The sequence below is a fragment of the Dipodomys spectabilis genome, unplaced genomic scaffold (assembly GCF_019054845.1).
Source record: "Dipodomys spectabilis isolate Male_0828 unplaced genomic scaffold, ASM1905484v1 ptg000227l, whole genome shotgun sequence".
Classification (NCBI taxonomy): domain Eukaryota; kingdom Metazoa; phylum Chordata; class Mammalia; order Rodentia; family Heteromyidae; genus Dipodomys; species Dipodomys spectabilis.
Genome location: NW_024870904.1, coordinates 4,715,267 through 4,727,937, shown reverse-complemented (window position 1 = coordinate 4,727,937; position 12,671 = coordinate 4,715,267). Strand labels below are relative to the sequence as shown.

General features: G+C 39.4%; 1 protein-coding gene across 1 annotated transcript; it reads left to right on the top strand.

Annotated features, from left to right (window-relative positions):
* The first annotated feature begins 217 nt into the window (after positions 1 to 217).
* On the top strand, positions 218 to 11,675 carry LOC122123337 (zinc finger protein OZF-like). Its single transcript, XM_042697685.1, has 2 exons — positions 218 to 1,583; positions 11,533 to 11,675. Exons 1-2 carry the CDS (start codon positions 218 to 220, stop codon positions 11,673 to 11,675), a joined length of 1,509 nt encoding a protein of 502 aa, XP_042553619.1.
* The last annotated feature ends 996 nt before the right edge of the window (positions 11,676 to 12,671 follow it).

Here is a 12,671-nt window from a genome sequence, read left to right as displayed (position 1 = left end):
ATTTATGTTTTTGTTTATTTTTCTATTATTCATTTTAGATGTCCCAGAAATGGAGGATGTGATTAGCACCTGCCAGCAACGTCATAATAAATATCTCTCTGAAGTAGCAATCATGAATAGTAACCCAGAAGAGGAAAAAGTGAGACTTATAAGAAGTTTTCATTTGAGCTCCATACAGAAGTCAGAACTGATTAAGAATAATGGGAACTCCTTAGGGATGAGGATAGAAAAGGTCACTGGCTGTCAGAGCATGGGTATTTTCAGTGAACCTGGTAAGATGTGTGCTGCATATAGTACTCATGTGTCTTCTGTAGTTGACAAATGTAAACAGTGTGAAAAGTCTTTCACTGAGAAGAAACACCCTGTTGTCCCTCAGAGAAAACACACAGGAGAGAAACCTTATGAATGTAACATGTGTCAAAAGTCTTTCAACCAGAAATCAAAGCTTACTGTCCACCAGAGAACACACACAAAAGAGAAACCTTTTCAATGTAACATTTGTGGAAAATTTTTCATATGCAAGGCATATCTTACTAGACACCAGAGAACACACACAGGAGAGAAACCTTATGAATGTAACAAGTGTGGAAAATCTTTCACCGAGAAATCAAAGCTTACTGTCCACGAGAGAACACATACTAGAGAGAAACCTTATGAATGTAACGTTTGTGGAAAGTCTTTCATCCAGAAATCAAAGCTTACTGTTCACCAGAGAACACACACAAAAGAGAAACCTTTTGAATGTAACATTTGTGGAAAGTCTTTCTTCTGGAAGGCGTATCTTACTAGACACCAGAGAACACACTCAGGAGAGAAACCTTATGAATGTAACATGTGTGGAAAGTCTTTCACCTGGAAGACTTACCTTACTGTCCACCAGAGAAAACACAAAAGAGAGAAACCTTATGAATGTAACATTTGTGGAAAGTCTTTCTCCTGGAAGGCATATCTTACTCTCCACCAGAGAACACACACAGGAGAGAAACCTTATGAATGTAACATGTGTCGAAAGTCTTTCACCGAGAAATCACACCTTACTCGCCACCAGAGAACACACACAAAAGAGAAACCTTTTGAATGTAACATTTGTGGAAAGTCTTTCTCCTGCAAGGAATACCTTACTCTGCACCAGAGAACACACACAGGAGAGAAACCTTATGAATGTAAGATGTGTGGAAAATCTTTCACCAAGAAATCAAATCTTAATCTCCATCAGAGAACACATACTAGAGAGAAACCTTTTGAATGTAACATTTGTGGAAAGTCTTTCTCCTGCAAGGCATATCTTACTCTGCACCAGAGAACACACACAGGAGAGAAACCTTATGAATGTAAGATGTGTGGAAAATCTTTCACCAAGAAATCAAATCTTAATCTCCATCAGAGAACACATACCAGAGAGAAAACTTATGAATGCAACTTGTGTCGAAAGTCTTTCACCCATAAAAGAAACCTTACTGTGCACCAGAAAACACACACATTAGAGAGACCTTATGAATGTAACATGTGTGGAAAGTCCTTCTCTTGGAAGTCAAGCATCAATGTCCATCAGATAATACACACAGGAAAGAAACCTTATGAATGTAACCTGTGTGGAATGACTTTCATCTGGAAGTCAAACCTCACTGTCCATCAGAAAAAACACAGGAAAGAAACCTTATGAATGTCATGTTTGGGGAAAGATTTTCAGCCAGAAGCTACAACTTACTGTCCACCAGAGAGCACACACAGGAGAGAAATTTTATGAATGTGACCTATGTAGAAAATCTTTCATGCAGAACATACACCTTTCTGTCCATCAGAAAAAAACCAACCAGAGAGAAATATTATGTATGTAGCAGGCATGGAAATTCTTTCACCTGGAAGGCACAACTTAACATCCATCACAGACACAAGGAGAGAAACCTTATGAATGTGACCAATGTGGAAAGACAGCTTAACACACATAAGTTGATTCACACAAATGAAATAACTTAGGATTGTACCAAATGGGAAAGTCTTTGATCTGTAAGAAAATTGAAATTGCAATACAGAACCAATACAGGATACAGACCTTATGATATAGCAGATGTGGAGTCCTCGAACTACTAGACACAGCTCAGGGTTCATCACAGAACACACAAAACACACAGACACACATACACCCTCACACACAAAGAGGAGAAAAATCATATGTAGAAAAATTGGAAAGGTTTTCTAGAAAAAGTCATAACAGTAGTAAAGTCTTTCTTGGAGGGGTAACAATGCTTGATAGAAAATGTATTAATGACCTAACTCATATAATGGTATAACCAATCGATACAATATCTTTACAATAAAATATATATTTAAAAAATACGATGGATTAATAAAGACTAGAATCTCTGCATTTTTTGGGGGGGAGATCCGGTCGTGGGGCCTGAAATCTGGGCCTGGGCGCTGTCCCTCAGCTCTTCAGCTCAAGGATAGCGTTCTACCACTTGATCCACAGCACCACTTCCGGCTTTTTTTTTCTTTTTGCTTATGTGGTGCTGAGGAATCGAACCCAGGGCCTCGAGCATGCAAGGCAAGCGCTCTACCACTGACCCACCTTCGCAGCCCTGCATTTTGTCTTGGGGGAGAACCCCAAAGTGTCTTCAGTGCTTGCACTTTTCTTTAATTAATCACTGGTGATGAAAAACTTGTGATTGATTCACTCTTAGCCCATTTATTTGTTCTGCTGAGTGAGCTATAATAAAAGACCAGTGTGGACGATGTGTCGCACCTGTGTTATCTCATAGAAGGCCAAAGTAGATATGACATTAGGGGAAATAATCAAGCACACAAAGATATTGATCAATCTCTCACAAAAATTGAAGTTAAAAAAGGAATAAAACCGTCTGCCACTTGAGCTACAGCATCACTTCTAGACCCTGAGAGGAAGGAAGGAAGGAGTAGGGAAGTGAGAGATGGAAAGAGGAAGGGAAGGAATGAGGAAGAAGGAAGAAATAAACTATTCAAAAGAAGAATGTTTAATTTTTGGTGAATGTGAGAATTATTGTTTCAGAGGTAGAGCTCAAGAAATATGGCTTTTACAAAAAGCAAATTTTTGAATGTTTACAAAACAATAAAGAGGATGTAACATTTTATAAATTGATTTACTAATACAGTAATATTAAGTAAGGAGGTCAGGTGTGGCTGGTGCCCTATTGGCCACATGGTAGATGGTGGGGTCTGGCATCTTGTTTTCATGCAGGGGGAAGGAAATGCCCCATCCATCACTTACCTCCCAACCGATGGGTGTGGCTGGATCCCTGGAAGCAGGCATGGGCATTTGGCTGATGTTACTCAATCTGAAAGTCCAGTGCCTGGACTGGGAATTTCCTGTAGACCTGCCTCCAGCTTAGGCCCTATTTAGGCCGGACCAGCAGTGGCACCAGATGCCATGCCACATGTCTCTGTAATTATGTCCTGTGTGCTTTCTCCTGGCTTGTCTCTCATCATCTAGTGTCCCAATTCATCACTCTTGGTGCTGATTGGTTTCTCGGTGCTGTTTTTATTCTCTCCCCCCCTTTCTGTCCTATTTCCAAGCTGTTTAAGTGTATTTGTGGACTGCAAGTCTTTGTTAGAACAGGCTGCTTGCAGACTGCTAGCTGTGAAATCCACTCCATTATTCCATCTACCATAATGTGGCTTCGAACAAATATAGTGTCTTCTTTTACAGAAACAGAAAGGTTGACCTGAATTTAGAATTTCTAGAGCCAAGATCGATGCCACTGTATAGTTATGTAATTAAAGATATCCTGCAGGTATTTAGAAACAATTTCTGTTACAACAGAAAGAGCTTAATTAATAAACCAAGACCAAGGCTCCAGATCCTATATAAGCCAGTCATTCTAGATATGTCTAGAGCCGTTTGGTTACATGAAGAGCAATACTTTCCCACATTCATGAAGGAACGTTATTGTGCCAATATGACGTTTTGAACTCAGGAACTGAGTTGAAGCCTGCCAGAGCTGGCTTCAAAGGAGATTCTCTCATCTTGGCCTCCATAAAAGCTAGCCCTGTGGGCTGTTCTGAAGAAATCTGTCTCTGGGAACATGAGGTTTCCTTCAGTGCTTCAGCTCAGGCTTCCTGTGGCTTCAACAATTTCAGTATTTATTTCAATAGATCAAAAATAATAACTCTTTACAGTATTTTCACAATAAAACAAGGAATCCTTAAATCCTGCCTATGATTCCATTTACAAATAAGGACAGTGGAGTTCACATTGCAAGATTTAGCTAGTTGCTCGCTTAACCCCTTCCATCACACTGTTCACCCTTCTACTTTTTTGGGGTGGGGGGTCCGGGCTTGTGGCCTGAACTCTGCGCCTAGGTGCTGTCCCTCAGCTCTTCAGCTCAAGGCTTGCACTCTACCACTTGAGCCACAGTGCCACTTCCAGCATTTTTTTTTTTGCTTATGTGGTGCTGGGGAATTGAACCCAGGACCTCATGCATGCATGGCAAGTGCTCTGACACTGAGCCACCTTCCCAGGCAAACCCTTCTGCTTATCTACAGAGGCCTAGTAAAAAAAATGGGATTGGGAGGCACCTGTGCCCTTGGCCTTCCTATTTGTACCACACACACACACACACACACACACACACACACACACACTATCCATTTGGAAATCGCTCATTCTCCCATGTTTACAAACTGTATGCTTTCTGAGAAGGGATGGTTCACAGACTGGAGTCCTACCTAGGCCTGTTATATACCTCAAATTATGAACCAAAATACCACGTTCATTAAAAGTATGCCTGATGATAACATATTTTATTAATGTTTTGTATTATTTTTGTTATTATCATTTGGCCAACACTTTACTTGAATTCAGAAGTAAAGGGACTTAATGCTCACTGAATTGATAAAGTACCCTTTCCTCTTTTAATTTCAGACCAGCAATTAAAAATGAGCAATTACACTCCCTCATGTGTGGAATCCTAACTACTCAGGAAGCTGAAATTAGATAGTTTTGTAGGCCATCCCATGCAAAAGCTCCATGAAAATGGTATCTTAGCCAATAAAAGCATGGCTCTGGTTATATGTACCTACCTTTTTACTACTTCTGATATGTAATTATAAAATTAATGTATGGAAAGGTCCAGGCAGAGAAGCAAGACCCTAAGGTGAAAAATCAGTGATACAAATGGTCATCTTCTATAGAAGGTAAAGGAAGTCTCACAAGTTTTTGCCCCTGAATTCAACCTGAGGACCAATAATGAGGTACGTGTAACCAATACATTCTTCCAAATATTTAGTGGAAGAATTTGGGTGTGGTTTACCCAATGATAGGTAAACAGTCCTTTACCAAGTGATTGCAAAAGGACCTTTGCATATGGCTATATGATGTTATGAATTTTATATCCTGTTATGTGGACACCATGAGTCCTGTTTGGACCAAGTAATTAAGATCTCCTGATCTAACAGGGCACTGGTGCTTCATATTGGGATTCTTACTTGCTCAAGGGCATGAGGTTTAAAGATCACAATTGAAAGACAAACAAGGTAGGAATAGCTGTAAAAGTGTTATGGCCAATTATCACCAAATTTCCCACAAGTAATGCTGTGAATGAAGTTGATAGACTGTCAACACTTTTGTTCCTTTATTACCAAAGATCAGGGACAGTACCTGGGCCTTGAGGAGAAAGAACTCCAGGGCCAGGGAAGATGTTCTGGAAAATGGGTTTTTGGCCCTCGTGCAGAAAATTTACCATTCTTGTTTAAGCCTAAAGTCCTCGATAGTGTATAGTCATTGTCCTCAATTGAGGTTGATATTGAAATGTCTTTTAAGCCAGGGGAATGATAGATTGTACGAATATTTTGGTTTCTTTTGTCAAGTGAATCCACATGCACATACCTTTATGTTTCTGACAAGTTCATAAGTCCTTGTAGAGGTTCAAGATACTATGCAGGACAATGTGGTCCACGTCTGTAAAGTGCAGAATGAGACCTTCAAAGAGAGATCTCAACATATAAAATGTGGCCAAATATTGCAGTATACTTGAAACAGTATCATAAGAAAAGAAGTATCAAGTAGTGATGATTTAAGGTCCCAGAATACCAATATATTTGAACGATAAGATTGGTCTATGCCAGAACTCAAAAAGAAAGGTACAGGAAAGAAAAGTTTGGTAAGGAGCCAGCTGAGGACAGGAGGGCAGTGCCAAAGTCTTCATGCAATAGGCAAACCTGGCAAGTCCCTTGGGACAGGAGTGAGAAGCCCAGAGCAGGGTGTGTGCTACCCATCAGTCCACCACCAGCACAGCATGGCACCTGCAGCATGAGCCAAGTTGCACACGTGTTTCCTGCAGTGCTGACTGTTGACACAGGGACCTGTCAGAGAAGTCAGTGGCCTAATGTAATAGTCTTGTCCTATGTAGGTGATACAATTACTTGTGGACTAGAGAATTGGTAGTAAAACATTGTTAGATGAACTAGTAAAAATTCTTCAGGATGTGTGTGAATGTGTGTGCCCTAAGAAGAAAAGAAATTGAAAAGTAGTTCAGAGAGAACTTCAATGACAAGTGTGGGACTTGAGTGCACAGCAAAATAGATCCATTACTATCACAACAAATAGGTGAAAAGGAAGGGTTTCCTTCACTTATTTTTACCAACACTTACAAATCCCATTGTGTTCAAAATAATAAGAATAGAAATGTATGTGTTGATGCTTAATGTTGTACAACAGCTAGTTTATAAATGACAGCAGAGGCCTAGGGTCTCTTCTGTGTGCTGTCCCTGAACTCTCTGTAAAGGAGGACAATACTATTGAATGTGAACTTATGTCACTTTTAAGTTTGTGGTTTAAATTCCAGAGGAATATTGACTAATTTAAATGAGCAGACTTTTTGTTTTGCGCTCTTTAGGCTTGAACTCAGGGGACAGGTGCTGTCCTTGAGCTGCTTTTGCTCAAGGGTAGCACTCTACCACTTGAGCCACAGCATAACTTCTGGCTTTATTGGTGTATGAGAATCTGAGGAATAGAACCTATCTCCTCATTCATGCGATGCAAACACTCTACCACTTAGCTACCTTCCCTGTCCTATAAACAGACTTTTTATGTTAAAAGAAGAAAGAACAGGTTGCTATGTAGGATCCACTTTCCATGTGCAAGTCTGAAGGTTCAACCCCTCAAAATGAAAGGAAGAAAGTAGAAAATGGAGTGACAGGAAGTATTCAGTTACAATACAAGGAAAATTAGAACAAAGGCAATGAGCAAGTAATTAGGTTTTTGTTTGGGATTGTTTCTTTATTCTTTCAATTGTTAGCTGTGGGGTTTGAACTCAGGGAGGGCCTGGCATATTCCCTATGCTTTTTACTAAAGGCTGGCATGCTACCACTTCCAGCCAGAATGTCACTTCTAGTTTTCTGGCATTTCATTGGTGATAAGTCACAATGAATTTTCTGCTGATGTGGTGCTGAGGAATGGAACCCAGTGCCTCATGTATGCAAGGCAAGCACTCTACCACTGAGCCACACTCCCAGCCTGCCTCCTTTCTTAAAACAGTGTAGTTGGGGCTGGCAATGTGTGTTAGTGATAAAGTACTTGCCTAGCAGGCATGGAACACTATGTTTGATATTTCAGTACCTAATAAACAACAACAGCCCCCAAATACTCCTAGAAGCACTGGTGCTGTAGCTCAAATGGTAGAGTTGTAGCCTTCAGCATAATGAATTTCAGGAACAGTTTTCAAGCCCTGAGTTCTAGCCCCAGGAATGTCAAACAAGAACAACAAAAACAAGATGAAATGAGCAAAAGAAAACAAAAACCCTAATGTCAGCAAGTTTCATTGATAAACATAACACACAAACACACACATAGACACACATACACAAATACACTTTTATCAAACCATATTCCTCTCCTTTACCATGTCTGCTCTCCGTCCCTGCACCAAGTGCTACCTACATCCACTGGAGAACTTACTCTGTGTTTCTCTTGTTTTTGCATTCTTAAAAAAATTTTTTGTGAAGATTAAAATATAAAAGTAGTAGCAATAGTCATGAGAAAAATTCCAACCAAAAGTACAATAAAATAACCATTTCATACATGTTAGTGTGGCCATAGTTTTAAACAAAACAACAAAATCCTTCCAAAGTCTAACAAAAGCTAGGAAAGATGTGACAATAATGTGAACTTGGTGCATTTCTCTCAGGTATGTAAAACTATCAAAGATGGGACAAAAAGTCCTAAAAAGAACTGAATATAGAATTACATAGAAATATGGTCCAGCACTTCTACACTTGTACATAACTTAGAGAAAAACAAAGATTTCTATAAATACCATCAAATACGGACTAAGTTTCAAGAAAGACAAATACCACAAAGAAGTCCAAGAGTATTAACAGAGATTAATTGAACTACTTATAACACACTCAGTCCTGTACAGCAGTCAAAATTATGTTTGACCACACTTTTTCAGCAAATCCATTAAAACTTCATTAGGATAGTCTAATGGTATTTTTGTGGATGTGATGTCTGACAAGATTCTAGGCAACCTTTACCTTCCATGAGAAGTTCCTTCTAGGTGTCACTGAATCACAAAAAAGTGAGGCAACATTGTGCTTAAAGTAAAAAATGAGAAGCAAACTAAAGCAAATCTGAACTTAACTTAGAAGCCAAGATTTGATCATCTGTTAAATCTACAAGCCATCTTTAGCTTTTTTAGAAACATGTTCCTAAAGCTGAATCTGTTTTTTTTCTGTTTTTCAATCTTGGACATAGTTAGGTTCATAACTTGGAATGTCAAACAGAGTGAGAAATAAAAGAATCTCATCAGAGATCCTTTCATTCTTTCTTGCTGTTGACAGTGAGTAAAGATTCTGGAACCATGGCTTGGAGAGAAGTCATATGAGAGTCAGAAAAGAACCTGTGTGATTTTACCCTAGAAGTTTCTGGTCAGAACATGATACTTGGACTGGTAAAGCATAAAGCCTTCGTATGGGAGAAGAAACATTCCTGAATCATGTAGAGCATTAAAGTCTCCACTACAGACACATCCACAGAAGAGTGAAGTTTTATGTGTTACTAAACAATATTAACAGAAAATACACTACAAATGTAGATCCATAAAATTAAAGAGAAACAACTTATAAAGGTATGTGCTTTTGCTTATACTTGTTGGTTGATTACACAGGAAATTCTTTTATCCAGCATTCTGGTTTTTCTTATACTTACCCACAATGGTAATTGTTAATATAAAATGCATGCACTTTGCAGTGACATTCACAAAAAAGAAAATCAATTCTGTTTACTTCGGTAAGGTGTTTTTGATAGAAAGACAATATGAATCCTTTAAAAGCAGTGTTTGCACATTAGTACTGGGTTTTTCACAATCAGGTATTTACAGACATTTAACCAATTGATTCTGGGATCATTTCCCCCTGCTCTCTCTCTCTCTCTCTCTCTCTCTCTCTCTCTCTCTCTCTCTCTCTATATATATATATATATATATATATATATATATATATATATACTGAAATAAGATAGCAGGATTTTAAGGTAGACATACTTTATAATCTTTGAATTAAATTGATTTGTCAAACTCTCCTCATTACTTTCCCAGAAACTCCCAAATTCCATCTATGAAATTTCAAGGAGTTTTTGGTTATTTGTGTCTGAAGTTTTCCTTCCCTTAAAAAGTTTTTTCCCCTGGTTTTGTTGTTGGTCCTGTGGCTTGAACTCAGAGCATGGGCACTGTCTGTGAACATTTGCTGTGCTCTACTTGCCTTTCTTTTATTAATTGTTTCAGGGAACTAGTGAAAAGTTTCCTCCCAGGGTTTCTTAGAAAATGGTACTCCTTCCCAAGACTTCAAAAAATGGTTGTCTAGGAAGATTAGGTTGAATGTGGGTGGAGGTAGAGTTTAGGGTAGGTCTATGTTCATGTGAAGCTTGATTACTTGCTCCAAACCAGTCTGTTTTTACTTTTCTGTTTTGCATACCCTGTTTTGTTTTGATTTTCTACCTCTTCTCTGATCCTAGAAGTTTCTGGCAGCCTCTGTAGGCTACATATCTAGGGGTCCTCAGACTTGTCTTCCCAGACTGTATGCATTACACTGTGGAATAAACCTTTTGCCTCTCTCCCTCATATCAAACATCCTAAGCTGTCTCTTAAGGGTTTATTGTGATTGTTGATGATCCTTTCCCCACATCATGACTGGGAAGGCTTGTGTAGGAAATATTCATGCCTGATATTCAGTCCTCCAGTGCATAGGTTCTCCATGCCTCTTTTAGTGGAATGGAGCTCTTCCTCATGAAAATGCAGATCATGAGTCACATTTGGATGTATAGATGGCAACATTGGAGCACCTACAAAATATGAAGCAAAAATAATTCTTTCTTTCTGTAAAAGTTAAAAGTAAGTTCCTGAGAGGCAAGGAGATAAGGATCAGGTAAAATTGGCTGCTTCCTAGATTAGCTGTGTCCCATAGTTTTCATTGTTCAAGGTTACATTTTTCAAACACTCATTTCTAAGTATTATGTTTATTGTACTAGTATAAATAGAATTTACTTCCTACATTATTTTTGAATTGTTCATTGCTCTCAGACTTGTCTGACTATTTCTTATACAAATATTATATCCTCTTATTGCATTGATCTCAATTATTGAGTGTTGTAGATCCTGAGGTAGAAGGTACAAGTATGGTAAGGTATTCAGGGATAGATTATGGCTCTGACTTCCTCTGGAAGAAAAGGTGAATGAATGGAAAATATATGGAGCTTATGCATAGCACTTGTAGAATTCCTTTGGCAGGAGATGTGCTACACCCTACTTGGGTTCCACTATTCTTAGAGATTCCTTTGTTGGTAATGATCCACCACCATGGAGGGCCTGTGGACTTCACTTCTTGTCCGCTGTTCTGGTGTTAGGATCCTCCCAATACTCACCGCAGGACTGGTCTCAGAGGAGTGACATGATCAGTGGTAACTTACTGGACCTCATGTTTGTCAGTCTGTGTGGACAAGCTCACCCTGACATTGTAGACTGGATGCTGCCTTGAGGCCTATTTGCATGAATACCTGTCTTGATTCCATACCTCTGCTTCAGAGACCTGTTTTGTTTCAGGATTCTTTGATCACTTACAGTGCAAGCTTGTGTTATGTATCTGTACAGGCTGGTAATTGAGCTGCGTATTGTTTTCAAGGGTGGAGTGGTGTTTCATGCCTCCTGCAGGAACAATTGTATTTTCACTAACCTTATAAATCCTCTGGGATTACTATTCAATTACCTTAACTTATGTTGCCTGTTTAGTTGATAGAACAATGATGGTAGATTAAGTTTGGGTCTCTGTTTGCTATTGAGCTTTAGAGGGCTCTTAGCCATTGCTGCCAATTTTTGGGAATATTGGTTGCCAACCTTATTGTACCACAACTCTTCTTGCTAGTGCTACTGCTTCTGCTGTGAACCTTATGCAAACCATATATACAGCACAACATGTTAATTCTTTAGCTTGATAAATTTCTGGTGCCCTGGGATGCAGGTGGGAGTAGATAAAAAGATTGTGATAAGTTTTATGATTTGGAAACAGCAGTGATGTATGTTGATAATCAGGTGGACCTGCTAATGATGTGGTCAAAAATGATGTGTCATGCTAATGGTCAGTACATCTGTGTTATTCTTCTTAAATATGATGGAAATATGACTTGGACCACTATCCAGTGCCTTATTTGAGGAATCTGGTCCTTTGATAATTTAAGCTTAGACATTATGCAGCTTCAGGGTCAGATATCTGATATTGGTCACTGCACCCTATAGGTAGCACACCCCCAGAATTAGCTGCATCACTTCTCCATTACCTGCAGGGATTCAACCTGGATAATAACACACCTTTTGCTATTTCTTACACATTTTGCTCTTCCTTCTTTTCGTATGCCTTTTTCTTCCATTCTTCCTGAGATATATGATCTGCTGCTTTTTCAAAGTTCAGGCTGATAGGCCCTTGCTCAATTTACAAAATGATAAAGGAGAGACATTGGAGACCCAGAGGTGCCAGGAGCTGGCAAGTTGTGAGCAAAATCTCCACAACCACTGCCCTATTCATAGGAAGGCGTTTTCCTATTACTTCTGGCCTCGCAGGCTTACCTGTAGAAATTTGGTGGACAAAGGTTGAACGAGAATGAGCAAGCATGAATATGATCTGCGCTTGCTGGCACATTGTGTCCTACATACAATGTGATGCAAGCATTGTGCAGATATAGAAAATGTCTATAACTAAGGTCATTGCTGGAATAAAGAGAAATTCATGATTGGCCTTGTCTCTGTCTCTTCAATTATCATGCCCTTGTTCTTCTGGAGCACTGCTGGAGTTGTGGCTGGCCCCAGCAGTGGTAGTATGCTTACCTAGCATGCATGAAGCCCTGGGTTCAAGTCCTCAGTACCACATACAGAGAAAAAGCAGAATGTGGAAATGTGGCTCAGGTAGTAGGGTGCTAGTCTTGAGCAAAAGAAGTTCAGTGACAGTGTCCATGCACTGAGTTTCAAGCCCAGGGTTGGGACAAAAAACACAAGAAATGTGTGTGCTGGGTGCTGGAGCCTCATGTCTGTAATCCTCACTTTTCAATAGGCTGAACTGAGGATCCCAGTTCAAAGTCAGGACTGGCCAGCAACATGTGTGAGGCACTTATCTCCAGTGACCACTAAAAATCCGGAAGTGTGTTGTGGGCTCAC